Consider the following 18,517-nt stretch of genomic DNA (forward strand, 5'->3'; position numbering starts at 1 on the left):
CTCTGTGAAGGTCTCTTACAAACTTCGAACAGGTCGGCTATGACTATCTCCCGGACGACAAGTGCATTCTCCTCCTTGTGATCCCGTCGTGGAATGTGTTACTTACAACAAAGTATAGGCACATGTTCGCACACATGTTCTCCGAAGAAAGGCCACGAGTTCGGCCACTTCTATGGCTATGGCGACAAGTGGTATCACGAGCTGGCGATACGGCATCCGGCTGCAATAAAAATTCCCTTCCGCCATTCTGACATCTGTTTGTAATCAAGTCTAGGCAATCTTCCCATGGGAGGAGACATATGGTCGCGTTGAAATACTTGAAGGCAAGGACATGTGCCCTGGAGGCAAGTCTACATCTTTCATGCCTCAGGCACATCGACTCACAGAACGTGCTATTCTTGAATAACATAGAACATGAACGGTTCCTGGGACTACGACGATATGCTGCGGAAGGCATGATAAAGCCTGTCCCAAAGAGAAGTGAGTATCTCCGACCGTTATTCTCCATCACGCCAGCCTGATCTGTTTGGGACTCGCAGGGCGTAGACAAGGCATGTAATCCTCTGCGCGTCGGGCTAAGGGCTACAGACGGATCGGCAAGCCGCTCATGCTGTCTGACTTCGACCCCCTGCGCTGCTTGTCACTGTCTCACAGGGCCACTCAGTGGTTCATCTTTTGCTAAAAGGACTTAGAACACAGGCCCTGGACTAAATTGCCACAGAAATATGATCAGATACCAATGTTCAAATCCTCTGTCGTACGATGATTTGCCCGCCGGGACAGTGCTACTATTTTGTACAAATATTTACAGTTGATACGAAGATCCATGTTGTCATTAAAAAAGTCACGGCCACAACCGTCTCGGTCATTTGCTGTGTAGGGGGTTACGGAGCATCATGCACAGTTATGCCAACTCAAAACAGAGAAGGCCGTCTGAAACATGATACATGAGCTCTGTGGATATGGTCCAGACATCGTCAGGGGTTTCTTGGTATCGACATCAGCACCATTTGTGCCATGTAAGCGGTGCGCTGATTCGAGACCTGTCTCCAACACCGCTGTGCCCAACGAGTGATTTGATGTTGATGCCGAATTGGGGTAGCTTTCACGCTCGGGTCCATCCCGCAACGATGGACAGCAACTGAGCTCGCACGGTGCCTACGGGCTATGTAGCACCTGTCCAAAAAAATCACAGAAGTAGCGTGACGTGAGAGATTGATGGCATTATTTGATCCTATCCCTAACCTCTTCCAATGGCGCTCGGGTTCCGTGAACGCGAGAAGATCGAATTTATTTATGGGATGGAGTCACTGGATGTCACTGTGATCGACGCTCGGGGTCGGGAAGGAAAGGATGAGGCTGAGCCATCACCGCACGCGTGACAGAGTGGCATGTCCACACGGAGCAACGGAGTTAATTCGACCAACGGCTGATAAATTTTCAGAACCCCAGTAACATCGAGTAATGGAAGCGATAAGATACAAGGGAACTGCGCCTTGTGCAGAAGGACTTTGCGCGGTCGGACCACTGGCAGTTTGTAGGTGCCAACTTCGCAGCTCTCAATGCTCGAGTACTTTGGAGGATCATCACTTCTGATACTCCCAAGTGGAAGACGTTAGCGAACGGGAATGAGTCATTGTGTGATCGGGGGGGGGAACTTGCAGCATATCAAACTCTAGTGCGCGGGGAAATAGCCATTGAGCTCAGACTGTACAACATCAGAGATAGAGACTACGGACAAGAACTTTACTCACGTATGTGCGCTTTCAAGTTCGCTGAAGTGAAATGGATTGAAAGCTGATCGCCTGCCTGGTCGAAACGAGACCGTGCATTGATAACATAACTACCTCAAGTTCGTCTCGAACATTCCTCGACGGGCCTGTATGCATTCGGCAGCTTGACCCTATACTGTCAGTCGACATACGTTACCTGCATAGCGAGAGATATCATCGCTACGAGTAAGTTCGCATGTGCCAGATGACTTGTTGTGCATGAGTGCTTGTCTTTGCAGATGCGGCAGCGTAGCTGACGGACAGCGTTCGCATGCCCGGGGCTCGAACAGCGCGCTGGAATGTCACGGGATCGTGACAATGCGCGCGCCTCTCCGACTTACGGTCCACGATCGAGCACGAACTCTCTACAGCTCTCTACGGGAACGTTTGTTCTAGTCTGGTCGTCGTCCGTCTCCTCCGGCAAACACTGTGAGGAGATGCTGAGTCATTTGACGTTCCACCCTCGACGACCAATTTGACGGGTAGTTCTCGAGTGTGCTTCTAGCGGTCGCGCCGCACCCAAGCCCTCATTCGGAACACGGCCAGGGCATGCCTACATACAACTCTCTGACTGATGGTGCTCGCTGGTTAGTCTCCCTGGATTAACTCGACCGTGGTCGTCCTTCAGTACCAAGAGCGTTAGCTTCGGACCATGGACCATGATGCCATGGCGCACTGAATGCAATTTGAGGCTAGATGATTCTATGCTTATGAGCGCAGCATTGGTGCATCTGGAAGCGCGGCTCGCTGGTACAGCCGAAGGCCACCGGATCGATAATAGCAGCATGCTAATCCTTGGCTACCGAAATGGAAATATTGGAGCCTATGCCTGATGTGCATCAAGAAAGAGTTACGTGAGCAAGACGTTATGGCAATCCCTCACGTTGCAGGTGAGTGGGCCCAATAGACATGCAGCTCATGATCAGCATGGCGCTTTCACATGCTCTTGGCATGGGTACTGTGATTGATGACAATGTGAGGCCGGCGGTCCTGTCAGACTTGTCAACTGGCAGACAAGGCCCTTGACGAGATGATGCCGGCATCAGCTCTGGGCCGCTCTAAAGGCACGGCCGCATGGTAATATGCTGTCAGACTGCACCGGTATCTGATCTCGTATGATTTGCAGATGCCATCGTGGTTTTATCCTGGCCTCCGACACAGGCACTGCGGGTGAGCGAGCGATAATGACGCTGCCGTGTCTCATCAGTCCAACTTTCATAGCATCGACAGGCGATGTCTTCCGCTGTACAGCTACGACCAGGAGAGGAAGAAAGACGGGCTATGTTCCTATTGAACGCCCAAGGAAGATCTTCCAGGCGGGCCGCGGACTTACGGATTGTGTGTGTATGGAATCCCCTTTGCGGCTGTGGAAGATGTGTCATACAAAGCGAGACTAATCGAGTACGTCCTTTTCCCGTGTACGGAAATACCTCGCACGCGTGAAACAGAAGCAGTGCTCTGTTCCTGAGCATCATTTTTGAGTTTTGACTTGAGTGAGGAGTGTGCCTAGGAGCGGTCCTATGCTCTTAGGCCATTCATCCGGGTGAACGTGCGCCAGCGCTCCGTCGGTGCAACGGACTTAACACCATCGGTGACACCTTTCACTGAGAGCACCCAGCCTGTCCTGCACCCCGTGCACCGGCGAGACGGGGGCGCCGTCACATTAATGTAGCATTCCAGGATTGCATAAAAGGGACCACTTTCGCTACTGAGAACCACTGTCGCCTCATCCACTCGTCAACGGTGTCGCATCCTCCAGTACACGCGTTACCAGATGCTTGCATTCATCCCATTCCTCGCTCTTGCCTTCGCCGCGGTCGTGCAGGCTATCGGCTTCTCTCCCAACGTAAACAAGCTTCATCGTCGTCTGACGGGCCAGAGCGTCGCCTTCGCGTGCTATGGAGGTGGCGGTGACTGCGAATGCCCGACGGACTTGACTGGAGACAGCAGCGGCGTACTGATCAATGTCTACCCGGGATACCAGTGCGCATATCCCGGCGGCGCTTGCACTTGGAGCGATAAGGTCTGCCTTCCGGTATCGGATAGAGTCGGATCCTAGCTGACATTTCTGGTTGATGGTAGACCGGCGCTTTGCAGAACACAGCACAGACAAACTGCCCGACGTCTGCGCCGTGCAGCGCTGTCAGCGGCTGCGAATGCCCGGTTGACCTCAACGATGACAGCGGTGTGCTGATCAACCAGTTCACCGGGTACCAGTGCGCGTACGTTAACGGCGCATGTACGTGGGACTACGTAAGTTGTTATTTTCGTCGAGTCCTCGCTCCTTGCTGACCATGTCGATGCTCACATCCAGCTCGGGAACCTTCAAAACACCGCTCAGACCAACTGCCCCACGGATTCCCCCTGCGCTCAGCTCGCTGGCGACTCGTAAAGATCGCGAAACGACCGACAACTAGAATAGTGCTTACTTACACGCCAAATCTCGCCCTTCCGGTTGCCGAATACTTCGACTTTAAACTTTATACGACAATTCGCCTTGTTCGATAGTTAATTGCTCGGGAAGCGTTCATTCGCTGCTTGATATTTCATGGTAGTAGCTCTACCATCACCTCCATGCTTCTACTTATGTGCGAATTCGAAAAAAAATAATTGCATGCGATAACATTGTCTAGATATGAAGATCGAAACAGTCAGTTAATCAGAACATCTGTAAGATACCTCCTCCCCTCTGAATGAAAGGCGTGGAGACATTTTGAAACGCGATGATAATATAGCGATAGTCTGTCGGCCTGTAGCTGCGCGCTTGAAGCTTGCAGCACAGTAATGAATATTTTGGAGACATCGCGCTGACGAAGCGGATGGTCTATGTGTAGCGGTATTGTCGGCCAGGGTCGAAGCAATCGAGAATCAAGCTATGCCGCTACGAGGATCACCGGTGAAAATGAGTTTTGCGCGAATGCGTTGGACGTCTCGATGCCCTGCACTTTTGCCGCCGCGTAATGCCACCTGCCCACAGAGGAATTCGGCCACGACATCGCGAGCGGAGGCCAGTTTCGCGTTGACAGAATCATATGAAATGTCTATTTGGCTTCATTTCGATACATACCGCCGCCGAGGCGTGCGTGAACTTTGTGGCTACCTTCTCAAATCATTAATGATACCAACTTGAACATGGCAAGCACAAAAAACCGCCACTCACACGCAGTTCTGGCAATGTGGAGATTTGTCATGTCACCCTCTCAAGCTCATTGGCACGTTCATGGACTATGTTTGAGAGGGCCATCCAGAACAGCCAGCATATTCCTCACTTTGTTGATTGCCCATCATGAGTGCGTCGGAAGGGCAGGCTGAGTGTTTGGCGTGCTGAATGAACACAGACACGGACTTCACGGTTTGTGATGGTGTCCTAGCTGGGCTCATGCGGTCGGAACAAGTCCCGTCGAGCTAGTGATTTGTGAACCAAGCTCCTGAGGACTTGTTGGGTCAGGATACTGGAGACAAAGGCCTTCGGTTTGACTTTGCGTAGGCCCGTCCTGAACGTTGAACGAGGACTCAGAATGACAACACGACGCGTGACGTCGCGCGCCTTTGTTACGTTCACAGTAATCTAGTGCGCATTTATATTAGAACGACTCTCTATCTCCTTCTATCACACGCAGAGTAGTCTATTCTACTGGAACAACGTGTCAGAACAAAGATGTATTCAACAAGATAGAGTTCATGGAAGTCTCGAATTGCGACCTCCCGCCTGAGCATACGTTTGAAGCATCATTACGGGATTGACGCGGACATCGATGCCCAGCGAACATCACAAACCAGTGAATTAACGATGATGTCTGGATTTGCATCTGTCCTTCACCCGCTCAAATCGATTGTGCAAGGTGGCCCGTCTAATCAACCGATGTATGTCGGCCACTTGAATGCTAAAGAGCAAGTTTGCGGTGACCTGTTGAGGCTGTTATGCTTTTCGATTAGCAGAGTCTGTCAAAGGTACTTCAGCGAGTGATCAGATACTCGACGTACGTTTCCGTCACCGTATGTACCAGCTCAGACTCGTCGGGCAACGGTCTACCCAGCACTTCAGATATCATGTGGAGGTCCTTTTCGGTGAAGCTCGGCAATTCACTTGACAGATACGACTGTTCAAAACCTTAGCACATGCTTTTTTTTGCTAGGATGATTGATTACACGGACCTCTGCGTCGTCCTTGAGAGGTGTAAGGAACCTGGTGAGCTCCGTTCCGGAACTTGCAGCTGCATCACCGCGGACAGCTTTCGTCGATGGCATTCTTGGATGCACGAAATAAAGCAGAATCTTGGCGCGTGTGCTCGCAACAAACAAAAGCCTCCTAGCAGTTTCAATGTGTGAGATTACAGGAGGAATGATTCGCTTCAGTAGCCTTCACGTTACCTCTCCTCGTTCACGTCTTTGGAGAAGTAAGCAGGATAGGTTTTCTCGACCACTGTCGTTCGCATACTGCATGATTTATATCTTCTGAGGACCACAACGTGACATCGTACCAGATGGGATGAACACCGCCGCCCATTCTAGCCCTTTTGCTGCATGGACGGTTGTAACGGTGACTTTCTAGCGGTTATTGTTACGAACATGCTGAGAATTGGATCTGAACGCGACCAAACTTACATTGTCAAACCCGTGATCACTGACAGAACGGAGACGTGTGATAACTCGGAGATGCGTGAGAAAGACTGAAAGCAGACGGCACCTGCGAGATCACCGCGTCAAGGCAGTCCTCGAAGCGTCAAGACGTTCATACCCATTCTGTTCTTTGGAGCGTTCCTCAAATTTTGCAGCAGTGTATAGAAGCTGTTGCACGTTCTTCCATGCGCTCTCCCAGTTCGATGATTCGTTCTCCAGATGTTGTGCATAGTTTGTGATCTCCAACGTCCGCAGAATCAACGCCGATGGCTTATCTCCCTGTGGGACATTAGAGCGTAGAATCTCGCATTCAGTGCCATTGTACGCACGGCATCCGTTCGCTCACGTAACAGCTGCATGTGTTCCAAAAAAGGCCCGACATCTTGACGAGTGGAGTGGTCGACGTCAGATACCTCGCCATCATGGATGCGCTGCAAAAGTTCTAGACCAGACAGGCCGAATGTCGACGGGTTTGAAATGACACTCCTAATCACCTATGCAGGAAATGATAAGACAAGAGATGGTCAGTCAACGAGAGTAACAGCAGATTGAGGCTTAATTGGAAGATGCAATACATTCATATTGGTTTGTTTGTTCGAGATAGGAATCGCGCGGAGCAGATTGGGAATTGACTCAGGGGGCAAGATGAGCTCAAGGAATGCAAGGAGGTTCACAACCTGATTTATTTCGTCAATGAGATGCTCCGAAAATGCAACAATCAGATTTATACATGCCTCTGGGCGGTCAAGGAAGTGATAATTGTCTGATTTCCTATATGGAATGCCTTCCTCCTCGAGGGCACGCTGAATCACCTTTTTCTCATAATTCATCCGTACTGTGTGATGTGGAGAATGGGGAAAATATAGTGAGACTCGCGATAACGAATGCGCAACACTAACAGAGCCAGATGTAGGCGGCATACCTAGAATTGCGAAGTCTTCCCATCGAAGCAGACCGCCGGCTTCTTCGTATAGCCGTCGGATTTCAGAAGCAATGAAATCGGCCTGATCATCATAATTCTCCACTCCGGTGTATAAAACAGGTTGAATTCCCATAGGATGAGTAGATATGAGTGTTTTAGGCACTCTACCTTGCTCTAAGCTGGCGTTAGGGATCCATAAGGGCTCAAGCACGCTCTGCATACCTTGTTCTATGATCACCATGTTAGTTTTCACGATCTTACCGGTCGATCGGTAATTCTGCTCCAACCGTATCTGCACGGTATCGGGATAGTCTGGTGGAGGAAGACCTGTCAGCATACTGCGAGTTCTTGATGGCGAGCAACCAGACTAAACCAGTTTGCATTCTCTTGAGGTTTCCAACCTCAGCATCTCTCCAGCCGTATACTAAATAGTTTCAGAATATCCCCGCGAAAGACTAATCGCAACACCAGCAACTTACTTGATTGATCTGGATCACCGACAGTTGTCAGAGCCTTCCTCTGTTGCAGTATACCCCTGGTCATTTCGTACTGTAGTATGCTGGTATCCTGACTTAAGCATTCTTCAGCCTCGGAGGCACCCTCTGGTGATCAAGGCACCTACAACTCGTCCACCAGCAGGTGATCACACCGAGTAGGGTTCTCCGCGAGCAACCGCTCATAATATATGATGAGATCATCGAAATCTAAAGCGTTGTAACGCCTCAGGATCGTTTCATATTGCTTGAATATGCTATGCGCTGAATTATGAAGCTCGCGCATATATTCTTCACGATCCTCGAGTCGGAAGTGCTCCGCCGTTAAACTGATGCCCTGTTCACGAAAAGCCTCTGCTGTCAGGCCTTTGCCTTTTGCCTTCGATATCAACTCGTAGAACATGGAGTATCCATCCTCCAGGCTGACGTTGCATCGTTCTAGCACCTGAGCGTGTACCTGTACAGGCAGACTCATTACAGTGGTACTGCCAGACGTCAGTGCTGCCCCTCTGGCAAACAATCATGGGCGTCATACCAATCGGCTGGGTTATAGAGTTCGAAGTCACTTTTCAATCCAACAACGCTTGCGTGTTTCTTCAGCTCTTTCGCCGCAACGCTATGGAAAGTGCCCAACCGAACTTCTCTCGCTCTACGATCTCCAATAAGGGTCACCAGTCTTGCTGACATCTCCCTGGCGGCCGTTCTCGTGAAGGTTACAGCGCAAATTCTGTCAGGTCGCAGACCATAGTGATCGATCAAGTAAGCTACTCTAGAAGTCAAAACCTTCGTCTTTCCGGTACCAGGACCAGCATGTATTTGCAGCGGGATATCCGGAGGGTGTTGGACGGCTGGAGTGTAGGAGACATTGTTGATGTGAACGGCTCACCAGCAGAACGAGAGCGTTTAAAGGTACCAACCTTTGAGCTGGGCGTCGTTCAGGCCCTGCAGGTAATGGCTGCTCATCGCTCTTTGCGAGATTGACCGACGGAGGCACGCGTTATGGGCCGAGCACGCCATGGCAGGCGGTCTGGCAGCTAAAGGTCGTCTGGAGGACCAGTAGTGGTTGTGAACCGTTCAGCGAGTTATCAACAAGCGCGATGTCGAGCATGTTTGCCGCCCGCACCGCACGATATCCCTCTATCTGTGCCTGTGAGGTCTTAGGGAGAAAGTTGCCAAATTGGGCACAAATGAAACACGTGGCGCACTGTTGCGAACCGACGCGTTACGGTACGCGTCGGTCACGCGAGGCGAGGTGTGACGACAGCGGAACCGTGACCAAACTGTTCGATGCTGAATCTCTATGATCTTTCAAAATCTCAACAGTCGTCTCTGAATCCGAGCACAGTATCCTTGGCTGACTGCAGTGCGCCCGGACCATAGCTCATATACGCTCGCGAGCCTATACGATCCTGTCAGAATAGCTTCGTGCACTAGCGTGCAATGTGTCTCGGTGAAATACGCGAGCCACGCGACCTACCGGACGTGCACTTCGGATGTCAACACGTGTATCACGGCGCCTGGTACACGACTTGACCAAGTGTGGCGAGCAATTCTTGGTTGACCTTGAACCATTCACCGCCCGATTTCTTTGCCGTTCAGATCCCGCGACAAGGACGCGAATGAAAGTCGTAGAGTTGAATGTATCCTCAATATTTCCTCCAAAGACGTCTTCCACGCGTACGGGCGCGCGGAATAGCGATTAATCACTTGCAAGATCTCAACGCAGAACAGCGCCAAGGTCCGTCAGCTCACCTAGTCCCATGGTGGTGCTACTATAATGAGAATTAATGCATCATGAAATATTGACACAGCTGTTTTCCACCCGTGTGACATTCCGTTGCAAATCCTAGCTGGTCCGGGAACCGGCAAAACAAGAGTGCTCACAGCTCGCATAGCTGATATGATCCTTAATCGCGACCTACCTCCTCGGAGTATCTGCGCAGTCACATTCACAAATAAGGCTGCTGTAGAGTTGCGGGAGAGGTTGTATGAACTTGTAGGCGACGAAGCGAGTCAAATAAGGACAGGCACCTTTCACGGGCTTTGCACGGTGTTCTTGCGAAAGTATGCAGATTTCGCCGGATTGTCGAGCCATTTCACAGTTTGCGGCGCAGGAGACAGGTACGTTGAGGTAGCTTTGCAATCTTGTTAGCCTCATCCGCCCGTAGGCAGAAAGTGATCTCTGATATCCTCAAATCAAAGGAGGATTTCCAACCGCTTCAACGGAGTGTGAAAGTCCTCGAATCCATGTTGTCCAAGATGAAGGGTCGTGGCCACACAGCGGAAGATTTCCTGCAGTACGACTTCGACATCACGCGTTATCATTTCTCAGACGTTCGCATTGCGCCATCGTTGGGCGACATACATAGACTCATCGGAGAGGTATTTGAACGATACGAGACGTCGATGAAAACAAACAGCAGCCTGGACTTTGACGATTTGATAACACAGGGAGTAAAGCTATTCTCTCAGGCCCATCCCTTGAGTCGATGGTGTCGACACCTGTTCGTCGACGAGTTGTGAGTGCGAAAAGGTGTAGTGTACACCAACCTTACTGATCTGAATTATCAGTCAAGACACTGATGCAATGCAATACACATTGATTCGTCATCTTGCTATAGAGAATAATGGCTTGACGATTGCAGGAGACCCGGATCAATCCAGTGAGTCGCGCAAGTATATTTCAAAAACAAATGGGGCTGGCTAACCCGGATTCTCAGTCTACGGATGGAGATCTGCTGAAATTGAGAACTTCAATAGGATGAGGCGAGGTCTGTTAAGTCTATCCTGATGAAACCTCCACAGCATTATAATCGCATTCTTCACCCTTGTATCGCATTACCACGAGAAGATTTCCCACATACGGAACGAATTGCTCTTGAGGTTAACTATCGGTCAACGGGAGCCATCTTGAAAGCTAGCATGGCGATCATCGAGCAAGGTGCGAGGTTCCTGCTACAGTGTTTGGACCATTATTCTTTACGATATGACAGATTGTAATCGAGTTTCAAAGACTTTGCGCTCCAATAACGAGCGTGGTGCAACTCCATTGTACCGAACTTTCGTAGATAGGAATGAGGAAGCGAAGTTCCTTGCGAACGAGATCAGGCGAATCATCGGCGAATCAAGGGGGAAGTGGCACTACGGAGATGTCGCCATTCTCGGTGAGTCCATTTCACGTCTAATGTCAGACCACGCAGAGTCATCTTGGGCTATACTCATCGAGGTTTTCAGTGCGCACTGCTAGCTTGACTAGATACTTGGAAACTGCCCTACTCGAACATGGCATACCTTATCGTTTATTCGCTGGAACAAGATTTTTTGATCGTTCGGAGGTACGCGTCACACCAGTCAGATATGTATTACGTTGTGAATGCAATCAAATTCCTCCAGATCATGGATTTGCTTGCATATCTTCAACTGGTCGACAATGATCACTTTAGACCAGCATTCAATCGTGTGATCAATCGACCAACCAGGTCCATAGGAGAGAAGGTACTATCACATCATCATAAGTTGCTTATATGGCGAGTGATGTGTCTCGCCTTCAGACCCTTTCTGCAATCTATTTGAATGCCGATCGCATAAAGATCTCGCCTTTGAAGCTTGTGGAACAAATCCACGACGATCTTGTCCCCGACGTCAAACCGTCGGCGAAGAAGAAACTTACTTCTTTTGTAGAGACAATACGCAAATTACGCAAGCTGGCGAATGCTGTACGTACGAAAGCACAAGTGACATGTTGGACAGAATCGAATGAATCTTCTGCTAGGGTTCACCACCTTCGGAACTGCTGAACATACTCGTCGAGTCAATTGAATACCAGTCTTACTTGAAGCAGACTGAAGAAAATTGGGAAGACCGGTGGCAAAATGTGCAAGAACTGATCAATTTCGCAAGTGAACCTCAGTGGATCTCGGGTGATGTAACTTCTGCCGGGCATGCAGACATTGAGTGAGCGACATCTTCGTATCCGCAAGCTTTGATCTCATTCATTTGCGAAGAAATATACCTCTACGTCGATTCCTGCAAGAAACTATGCTGACGACAAACGCCGACGCTCAGATAAACGATGACGTTGAGCAAGTTAGGAGATCGATGCCTTGCCATATACGTGAGCTGACGACCCATGATTAGAAGGTCACTATTGCGACTTGCCACATGGCGAAAGGACTGGAGTGGCCCATTGTAATGGTGCCTTCTGGTGAGATTATTCTACAAGCTTCCTCGTTAATGCATCATCGATCACTGAGATCTTCGCTGTAGTTGTTAACGGTAGCTTCCCGGCTTCCTTCTCCAGCGATGTGGATGAAGAACGGTGCGGACGTGGATGACTTGTTGATGAATGATGCTCATCGACTTGATGGATCTTAGGAGGCTTTTATTCGTAGCGTGTACGCGAGCTCAGGAATATCTGCACCTGACAAATGCGGAAACGAAGACGGGTTGGCGCACCCCTTTAGAGCCATACAGGCAAGAACCGTCTCCTTTCTTGTCAGATTTGAAGAATAAACAGGTTCTTCACGCTCAATCATCCTTGCGGCTTCTTTTACTGAAATTCATCTAGACTCTGTTCACGCATGAAGTGCCGGACGTGTCGATGGACGTAGCTCGTCCACGTGAGCATGCTGCCAGGAGTAAGACCCAGCTGTAGGTGATCTCGTTGGCCATTTGGATACGTGTCTGACTCTAAGCTTGGATGAAGGTCTAAGCCCGAAACCTCAAAGCATCCTGCAAGCGGCACTTCACCGGCGAGCCAACGTGGTCGAAGAAGCACTCGACCTTCTCTTCTGGACCGGATCAGAGGCTCGTGTCGTCTATCGTTTACTGCGGGTCGTAATTGACATGATTGATAGATTGGTTTGGTTGATTGGCGAGAATTAAGCGGGGGATCTACTTGCAATATAGATAGGACGCCCATAGCGTTCTCACGACTCTCGTGCAAAACATTCGCGAAGAAGGCTTCCCTCCAGCGAATGATGTTGTTTCAAACCACGAGTGGCATGAATTCACGTCGAATAGCTGATTTGATGTTCTCTGCCAGTTGAGTGGAAAGAACATCGTTAGGACATACATGCAATCTACACTTGATGCTTCACTCTTTCGTTTCACCCAACCCGTCACTTGGCACTGAGTGGCGTGCCATTCTATGCGGAGCTCGACGGTTGGGTTACTGCGCTGTCAAGCTCATCCACAGAGGTCTCCGTGGCCTCGTCTTCATGGGCAAAACCTAGATCGTACGGCGTCTGAGAGGACGTCCCTTCGGTATTGAATTCAGTTGCGGAGACCTCGCGAAGATCGAGTGCTAGCCGAGACAGTAACACCGAAGTGAGGCTATATTGCGCGTGCTCAGTCCGAGATGCTTGTAATATCAGCAAGGCGCCACTCACATTGCTGTCCAAGTCTGCCAAATATCGATGAACTGGGCAAACAAATTAAGTTTTTTTTTATAAAGATGGCAAACGCGTTCGATACCTCAGGCAAGCGACCTGTTGCAATCCCAATGACGTTGACGACACAGAGGAATCTGAGTATCAGCGAGTTAAGGCCACATTAAGTTCTCAAATGCTACTACGTACGCAAAGCAGATCGCAGCTGGGGAAACACAACGGCATGTGCATTAGCAGTATACAACAGTGGATATCTGCAGACACTTACTGTCCCTCAACAATATATCCGTCAAGGATGGCCCGAGGGACGATGTGATGAGTCCTGGATCTTTCTTCCGAATGGTTTTCATGCATGTCAACAATAATACCAAGCCATCGGACACGAGCGAGGCGGCTCTTGCAGCCATCATCACTGTAGTGAACACGGTTAGGAAATGCGATTCAGACATTCGTCAGAATGTCACACGCACAACTAAGTGCAACTGCACGTTAGAATAATCAATATCGACTATAAAGGCTCCGGGCACACACCTCTCATAGGGTGAATAGCTGCCGACGATGTTGAAGGTACACGCTCGAAAACGCATGACCACAAAAAGTTCTGGCAAGGATAACACGAAAATATACTGCATAGAGCCACTAACGTTAGCGGAGCATAAAGCCTAAGCATTGGACACATCTTACGATGGAGATGGCTGGATTGATCATTCCGGATAAGAGAACCAAGCCGAACATCCATTTGTTGCGACTGAAGATGGCATATACCCGTAATGCCGCAAAAACTGTCCAAATTGTCAAATCCCTCTTCATGTACCAGTCGCAAAATGAACATACTTGTAGCACTGACGAGAACGATTATATCTAATACCATTTGCACCCGCAAGACGATGTCACAGCTGGAAAGAGAACCGATGAGAAGCGTGAGCGGAAGCAGCGACGTACCCACAATTGACATCTGCTCACGTCTGTGGGGCCAGTCAGTCGGTCATAACATGCATGGAAGCACCTGATACCTATAGGTACCCACCCAATTAGATTGCCAACTTGGCCATGCCATCCGACTAAGCAATACAATGATTGTATTGGATAGCGCGGCATATCTGAAGGCATAGAAAAGTGAAGTTGCAAGTGAGAGGTCGGCCTTCCATATAAATTTGATTTCACGGTCCAATGTCAAGATGTAATCGTAGCAACATAGCACTGCAATGCGTCAAGTATGGGTAAGCCAACGGATTTATGATAGGAACAGCAAGACGAGCGCACCAGTCACCGAAAAAAAGAAATAATTCTCAAAATCCAGGAATACCTGTACAAAACTGCATCACCGTCATCAGTGTGGCCAGCTATGGACTATGGTGAGTCTCATACACAAGTGCAGCCTCTTCTGGTGACATGTTTAAGAAGAGGAAGATGTCACTAGCCAGCAGTGGTGTGTGATTCCTCGGGAAAGCTGAAGCAATCTAGACTGAGGTGGAGCGAGGAGTGAAAATGACGAGGACTTCGACAACAACGAGGGAACAAGCGGGAGCCAGCTCTGGGGATCAGAGCTGTACAGCTAAACTATATACCTGCGGAGAGAGCTGATGAGCTATCAAGGGACAGACTTCTCACGATGTTTAGCTACCGAGCAGCTTGAGCAGGCTCTGTCAGCATCAGAGCCGGTACCGCCGGATCCTCATGGGAGATAGCTTCATAGTGTGATTAGAGTTGCGGAACATAGCACGAGCCACCCTGTTAGGTACCTGGGCGGCGTGGGCACATTACATACGTGTTGCACATCTGAGAAAGAGCGTCAAACAATCAAACAACGATTCATTGTTTGATTGTTTGAGTGAGACATCGTGACAGCTGAGTTACCATTAACCCAGGATCTGCGTACCCGACCCAGGCAATTATGAACACGTGGCTGGTGAGCCATTGGCTATTAACGTAGCACCGACTACCCACCTGTCCGTTCAGATACGGCATGATACAGATCGCAATTTACTATTTGACTGCGCAGGCTTCGGGGCTTAAAATCCAGACAGTATAGGACTCCTACGACGGCTATCCTTCAACACTAAATGTTATTTCACAATGGGATCTATGCAGCTAGCATGAAAGGAGCCTATCACGAGCGCGGAACTATAAGTGTCGAACCCCGAGCTAGCGACAGCCAATTTCAATCATCAGCAGAAAAGAAAAAGGCCATAATTCATAGCACACACTTACGGATGAGTTGGTGTGGCATGAGCCGAAATTTCGCGGAGAGAACTAGTCACTCGTTGCAGAGGCAGTGTGACGCCAACAAAGATGATGCGCTGGGTGGTTCGCCGCGGGCTATTCTTGCAATCTGCCATGCCCCGTGTATGCTGCCAATGCCATAGTAACGTAAATGAACGGAGATTATGATAGTAGATTGTGAGTTTGGCCGAGCTGTGCGTTTGACGTCTGCAGTCGCGATTATACTATGGGAGAATATATAGCTTATGTACTACTTACTCTATAGGCGGCATTGTAGCTGCCCATAGTCACGATATTATAAATTGCAGGTGCGTCATCTGCCCTCTCCCGAGTCCCTCGATCACTGATTCATGTTGACAACTCGTTCTTGAAGTAGTACTTGGGTGGAACGAACATTGTTAGGACGAACATGCAATCTGCACTTGATGCTTTCCTCTTTTGTTTGACTCAACCCGTCACTTGGTGCTGAGTGGTGCGACATTATATGCGAAGCTCGACAATCCGGTCACTACGCTATCAAGCTCACCAAACGAAGTCTCCACGACGACCTCCTCTTCATGAGAAAGATCTGGATCATACGGCGCGGGATAGAACGTCCCTTCGGTATCGAATTCAGTCGCGGAGACCTCGCGGAGGTCGAGGGCTAGCCGAGACAGTAACACCGAAGTGAGGCTATATTGCGTGTGCTCAGTCCGAGATACTTGTAAGATAATCAAGGCGCCACTCACATTGCTGTCCAAGTCTGCCAAATATCGATGAACTGGGCAAAAAGGTAAGACTTTAATGAAGATGGCAAACGCGTTCGATACCTCAGGCAAGCGACCTGTCGCAATCCCAATGACATTGATGACACAGAGGAATCTGAGCATCAGCAACGTGAGCTTATATTGGCTTCTCAAATGCTACTACGCACGCAAAGCATAGCACGGCTGGGGGAACACAAAGGGGTGTGCATTAGCAGTATACAACGGCCGTTATCTGCAGACACGTACTGTCCCTCAACAGAATATCCTTCAAGGATGACCCAAGGAATGATGTGATAAATTCCGAGTCTCTCATTCGGACGGTTTTCATGCACGTTAACGTCAGTACCAAGCCATCAGACACAAGCGAGGCGGCTCTTGCAGCCATCATCCCTGTAGGCAACAAGATTAGGAAATGCCATTCAGACGTTCGTCAGAATGTCACACGCACAACTGGGCGCACGTTATAATGGTCAACATCGGTTGTGAAACTTTCGGGCACATACCTTTCATAGGATGAACGGTTGCCGACGATGGTAAAGGAACACGCTTGGAAACTCATGACCGCATGAATTCCTGGCAAGGATAACATGAAAATGTACTGCATAGAGCCATTAACATTAGCTGAGCATAAAATGCAAGTATTTTGACACATCTTACGATGGAGATGGCTGGATTGATTATTCCGGACAAGAAAACCAGACCGAACATCCATTTGTTGCGACTGAAGATGGCGTATACCCGTAACGCTGCAAAGACTGTCCAAACTGTGAAATTCTTCCTCATGTACCTGTCACAAAACAAACATACTTGTAGCACTGACCAGAACAATTATATCTAATACCATTTGCACACGCAAGACGACGCCGCAGCTGAAAGGGGAACGATGAGATCGTGAGCCGGAAGCAGTGATGTACCAATAATTGACATCTGCTCACGTCTGTGCGGCGAGTCAGTCAGTCATAACATGCATGGAAGCACGTGATACCTATAGGTACCCACCCAATTAGATTGCCAACTTGGCCATGCAATCCTAGTAAGTAATACCATGATTGTATTGAAAAGCGCGGAATATCTGAAGGCGTAGTAAAGTGAAGTTGCAAACGAGAGCTCGGTCTTCCATATAAATTTGATTTCACGGTCCAATGTCAGGACGTAGTCGTAGCAACATAGTGCTGCAACGCATGAAGTATGGGCAAACCGGCGAACATATGATGGGATCAGCGAGACGAGCGTACCAGTCACCGAAAAAAAGAAATAATTCTCGAATTCCAAGAAGACCTGCACAAAACTGCGTCACCATGAGCGTGGCCAGCTGTAGACTATGGTGAGTCTCCTACCGAAGTGCAGTTTCCTCTGGTGACATGATGAGGAGGGGGATGCCACTAATCAGCAGTTGTGGTTGATTCCTCGGCACAGATGAAGGAATCTGTACTGAGGTTGGGCGAGGAGTGAAAACGACGAGGACTGCGACAACGAAGAGGGAAAAAGCGGGAACGGGCTCTATGCACCTGCAGAGACAGTTGATGAGCTATCGAGGGACAGATCTCCCACGATGCTGTGCCAGCTACCGAGCAGCTAGAGCCTCAGGCTCCATCTGCATCAGAGCCGACCTGAAACTATTGGTGCATTCAGTAGTCCATTTTCTACCATCGTAAGTTGAGCGCCACAGACCTACTTGATATATGATGATCAACCTCGGAGGCGCCGTACACACGTGTTGCACTGGTCCCCGAGCTAGCGACAGCCAACTTAAATCATTACCAGACAACTGGACAGCTACATATCGTAGCACACACTTCGAGTTCCAGATGAGGGTGGCATGAGCCGGAAGTCCGCGGAGAGCACTAGTTACGAGTCACTGCAAAACCTACTAGTAGCAGAGGCTGTGACGTCAACAACAAAGATGCGCCGGGTGATCCGCGGATTGTGCGTTCAACCTTCGCCCCATGTATGCTGCCACGGTAACATTAACGAACAAAGAGCAATGATAGATCGCGAGCTTGGCTGAGCTGTGCATTTCATCATCCGCCCTCTCCGGGCTTCCACGTCCCTCGACCACGTTGAAGACTCCGAGCCGTTCTTGAAGCAGTGCGAAAGTTCTCGTAGAGTCACATGGCTAATTGTGAATTCGATATCGCGAATCGGTGCAAATGTCTCCGGACCTTATTGACTTCGAAACGATAATTGGCATCTGTCAGCGCGCGTACGAGGAGTTGCAGGTGCTCAGCAGAGGGGAAGGTATCAAGATCGAAGGAATGCTAGGCGGAACATTGCGTCGCGTAGGTTACGTGCTTTCTGGTTGACCTATCGCTGTATGGCAGCAGCAAACCCATAGCGGTATTATGCTGAT

General features: G+C 49.5%; 6 protein-coding genes across 6 annotated transcripts; 2 read left to right on the top strand and 4 right to left on the bottom strand.

Annotated features, from left to right (window-relative positions):
* The first annotated feature begins 3,505 nt into the window (after positions 1 to 3,505).
* Positions 3,506 to 4,600, top strand: LAESUDRAFT_727905 (uncharacterized protein). Its single transcript, XM_040909318.1, has 3 exons — positions 3,506 to 3,795; positions 3,855 to 4,025; positions 4,087 to 4,600. The coding sequence occupies exons 1-3, from the start codon at positions 3,547 to 3,549 to the stop codon at positions 4,162 to 4,164; spliced, it is 498 nt and encodes a 165-aa protein (XP_040762172.1). The 5' UTR covers positions 3,506 to 3,546; the 3' UTR covers positions 4,165 to 4,600.
* Positions 4,601 to 5,328: 728 nt separating this feature from the next.
* LAESUDRAFT_727906 (UvrD-helicase-domain-containing protein) lies at positions 5,329 to 8,927 on the bottom strand. Its single transcript, XM_040909319.1, has 17 exons — positions 8,726 to 8,927; positions 8,344 to 8,656; positions 7,937 to 8,293; positions 7,794 to 7,885; positions 7,688 to 7,738; positions 7,537 to 7,626; positions 7,315 to 7,488; positions 7,127 to 7,227; positions 6,968 to 7,069; positions 6,722 to 6,886; positions 6,511 to 6,671; positions 6,378 to 6,459; positions 6,254 to 6,320; positions 6,144 to 6,195; positions 5,928 to 6,081; positions 5,757 to 5,872; positions 5,329 to 5,696 (listed from the first exon to the last, which is right to left on the bottom strand). The coding sequence occupies exons 1-17, from the start codon at positions 8,823 to 8,825 to the stop codon at positions 5,657 to 5,659; spliced, it is 2,217 nt and encodes a 738-aa protein (XP_040762173.1). The 5' UTR covers positions 8,826 to 8,927; the 3' UTR covers positions 5,329 to 5,656.
* A 519-nt stretch (positions 8,928 to 9,446) lies between these two features.
* LAESUDRAFT_737893 (P-loop containing nucleoside triphosphate hydrolase protein) lies at positions 9,447 to 12,462 on the top strand (the record flags this gene model as incomplete). The annotated part of the gene is made up of 16 exons (XM_040910828.1): positions 9,447 to 9,546; positions 9,620 to 9,929; positions 9,977 to 10,327; positions 10,380 to 10,471; positions 10,529 to 10,579; positions 10,660 to 10,749; positions 10,802 to 10,972; positions 11,043 to 11,143; positions 11,202 to 11,303; positions 11,360 to 11,524; positions 11,581 to 11,717; positions 11,813 to 11,894; positions 11,946 to 12,012; positions 12,075 to 12,126; positions 12,183 to 12,253; positions 12,395 to 12,462. 16 exons carry the CDS (start codon positions 9,447 to 9,449, stop codon positions 12,460 to 12,462), a joined length of 2,010 nt encoding a protein of 669 aa, XP_040762174.1.
* A 493-nt stretch (positions 12,463 to 12,955) lies between these two features.
* On the bottom strand, positions 12,956 to 13,548 carry LAESUDRAFT_761006 (uncharacterized protein; the record flags this gene model as incomplete). Its single annotated transcript, XM_040912844.1, has 5 exons — positions 12,956 to 13,142; positions 13,199 to 13,230; positions 13,284 to 13,335; positions 13,388 to 13,403; positions 13,467 to 13,548. The coding sequence occupies 5 exons, from the start codon at positions 13,546 to 13,548 to the stop codon at positions 12,956 to 12,958; spliced, it is 369 nt and encodes a 122-aa protein (XP_040762175.1).
* A 295-nt stretch (positions 13,549 to 13,843) lies between these two features.
* LAESUDRAFT_657844 (uncharacterized protein) lies at positions 13,844 to 14,390 on the bottom strand (the record flags this gene model as incomplete). The annotated part of the gene is made up of 2 exons (XM_040904710.1): positions 13,844 to 14,031; positions 14,261 to 14,390. Coding segments are annotated over 2 exons (318 nt in total), but the record flags the coding sequence as incomplete, so codon positions are not given.
* A 1,218-nt stretch (positions 14,391 to 15,608) lies between these two features.
* On the bottom strand, positions 15,609 to 17,874 carry LAESUDRAFT_727911 (uncharacterized protein). The gene is given in 13 exon segments (XM_040909320.1): positions 15,609 to 16,093; positions 16,150 to 16,181; positions 16,231 to 16,282; positions 16,335 to 16,350; positions 16,414 to 16,557; positions 16,654 to 16,660; positions 16,676 to 16,765; positions 16,825 to 16,922; positions 16,975 to 17,036; positions 17,159 to 17,339; positions 17,403 to 17,455; positions 17,505 to 17,783; positions 17,839 to 17,874. 12 exon segments carry the CDS (start codon positions 17,528 to 17,530, stop codon positions 15,877 to 15,879), a joined length of 978 nt encoding a protein of 325 aa, XP_040762177.1. The 5' UTR covers positions 17,531 to 17,783; positions 17,839 to 17,874; the 3' UTR covers positions 15,609 to 15,876.
* Positions 17,875 to 18,517: the final 643 nt, after the last annotated feature.

Source organism: Laetiporus sulphureus, assembly GCF_001632365.1.
Source record: "Laetiporus sulphureus 93-53 unplaced genomic scaffold LAESUscaffold_32, whole genome shotgun sequence".
Classification (NCBI taxonomy): Eukaryota; Fungi; Basidiomycota; class Agaricomycetes; order Polyporales; family Laetiporaceae; genus Laetiporus; species Laetiporus sulphureus.

Bases quoted from the DNA above. Each gene is read 5' to 3' on its own strand.
- LAESUDRAFT_727911 (XM_040909320.1), bottom strand. From the start codon at position 17,530: ATGTCACCAGAGGAAACTGCACTTCG. The intron at 16,923-16,974 runs GTATGTTTGTTT...CAGTTTGGACAG, and splicing joins TGTTCTGGTCAGTGCTACAA to TCTTTGCAGCGTTACGGGTA. The intron at 16,094-16,149 runs GTGAGTGGCGCC...CACGCAATATAG, and splicing joins TGGCAGACTTGGACAGCAAT to CCTCACTTCGGTGTTACTGT.
- LAESUDRAFT_727905 (XM_040909318.1), top strand. From the start codon at position 3,547: ATGCTTGCATTCATCCCATTCCTCGCTCTTGCCTTCGCCGCGGTCGTG. The intron at 3,796-3,854 runs GTCTGCCTTCCG...GGTTGATGGTAG, and splicing joins CTTGCACTTGGAGCGATAAG to ACCGGCGCTTTGCAGAACAC. The intron at 4,026-4,086 runs GTAAGTTGTTAT...GCTCACATCCAG, and splicing joins GCGCATGTACGTGGGACTAC to CTCGGGAACCTTCAAAACAC.
- LAESUDRAFT_727906 (XM_040909319.1), bottom strand. From the start codon at position 8,825: ATGGCGTGCTCGGCCCATAACGCGTGCCTCCGTCGGTCAATCTCGCAA. The intron at 8,294-8,343 runs GTATGACGCCCA...GACGTCTGGCAG, and splicing joins CTCTATAACCCAGCCGATTG to TACCACTGTAATGAGTCTGC. The intron at 6,460-6,510 runs GTATGAACGTCT...GTGATCTCGCAG, and splicing joins CGCTCCAAAGAACAGAATGG to GTGCCGTCTGCTTTCAGTCT.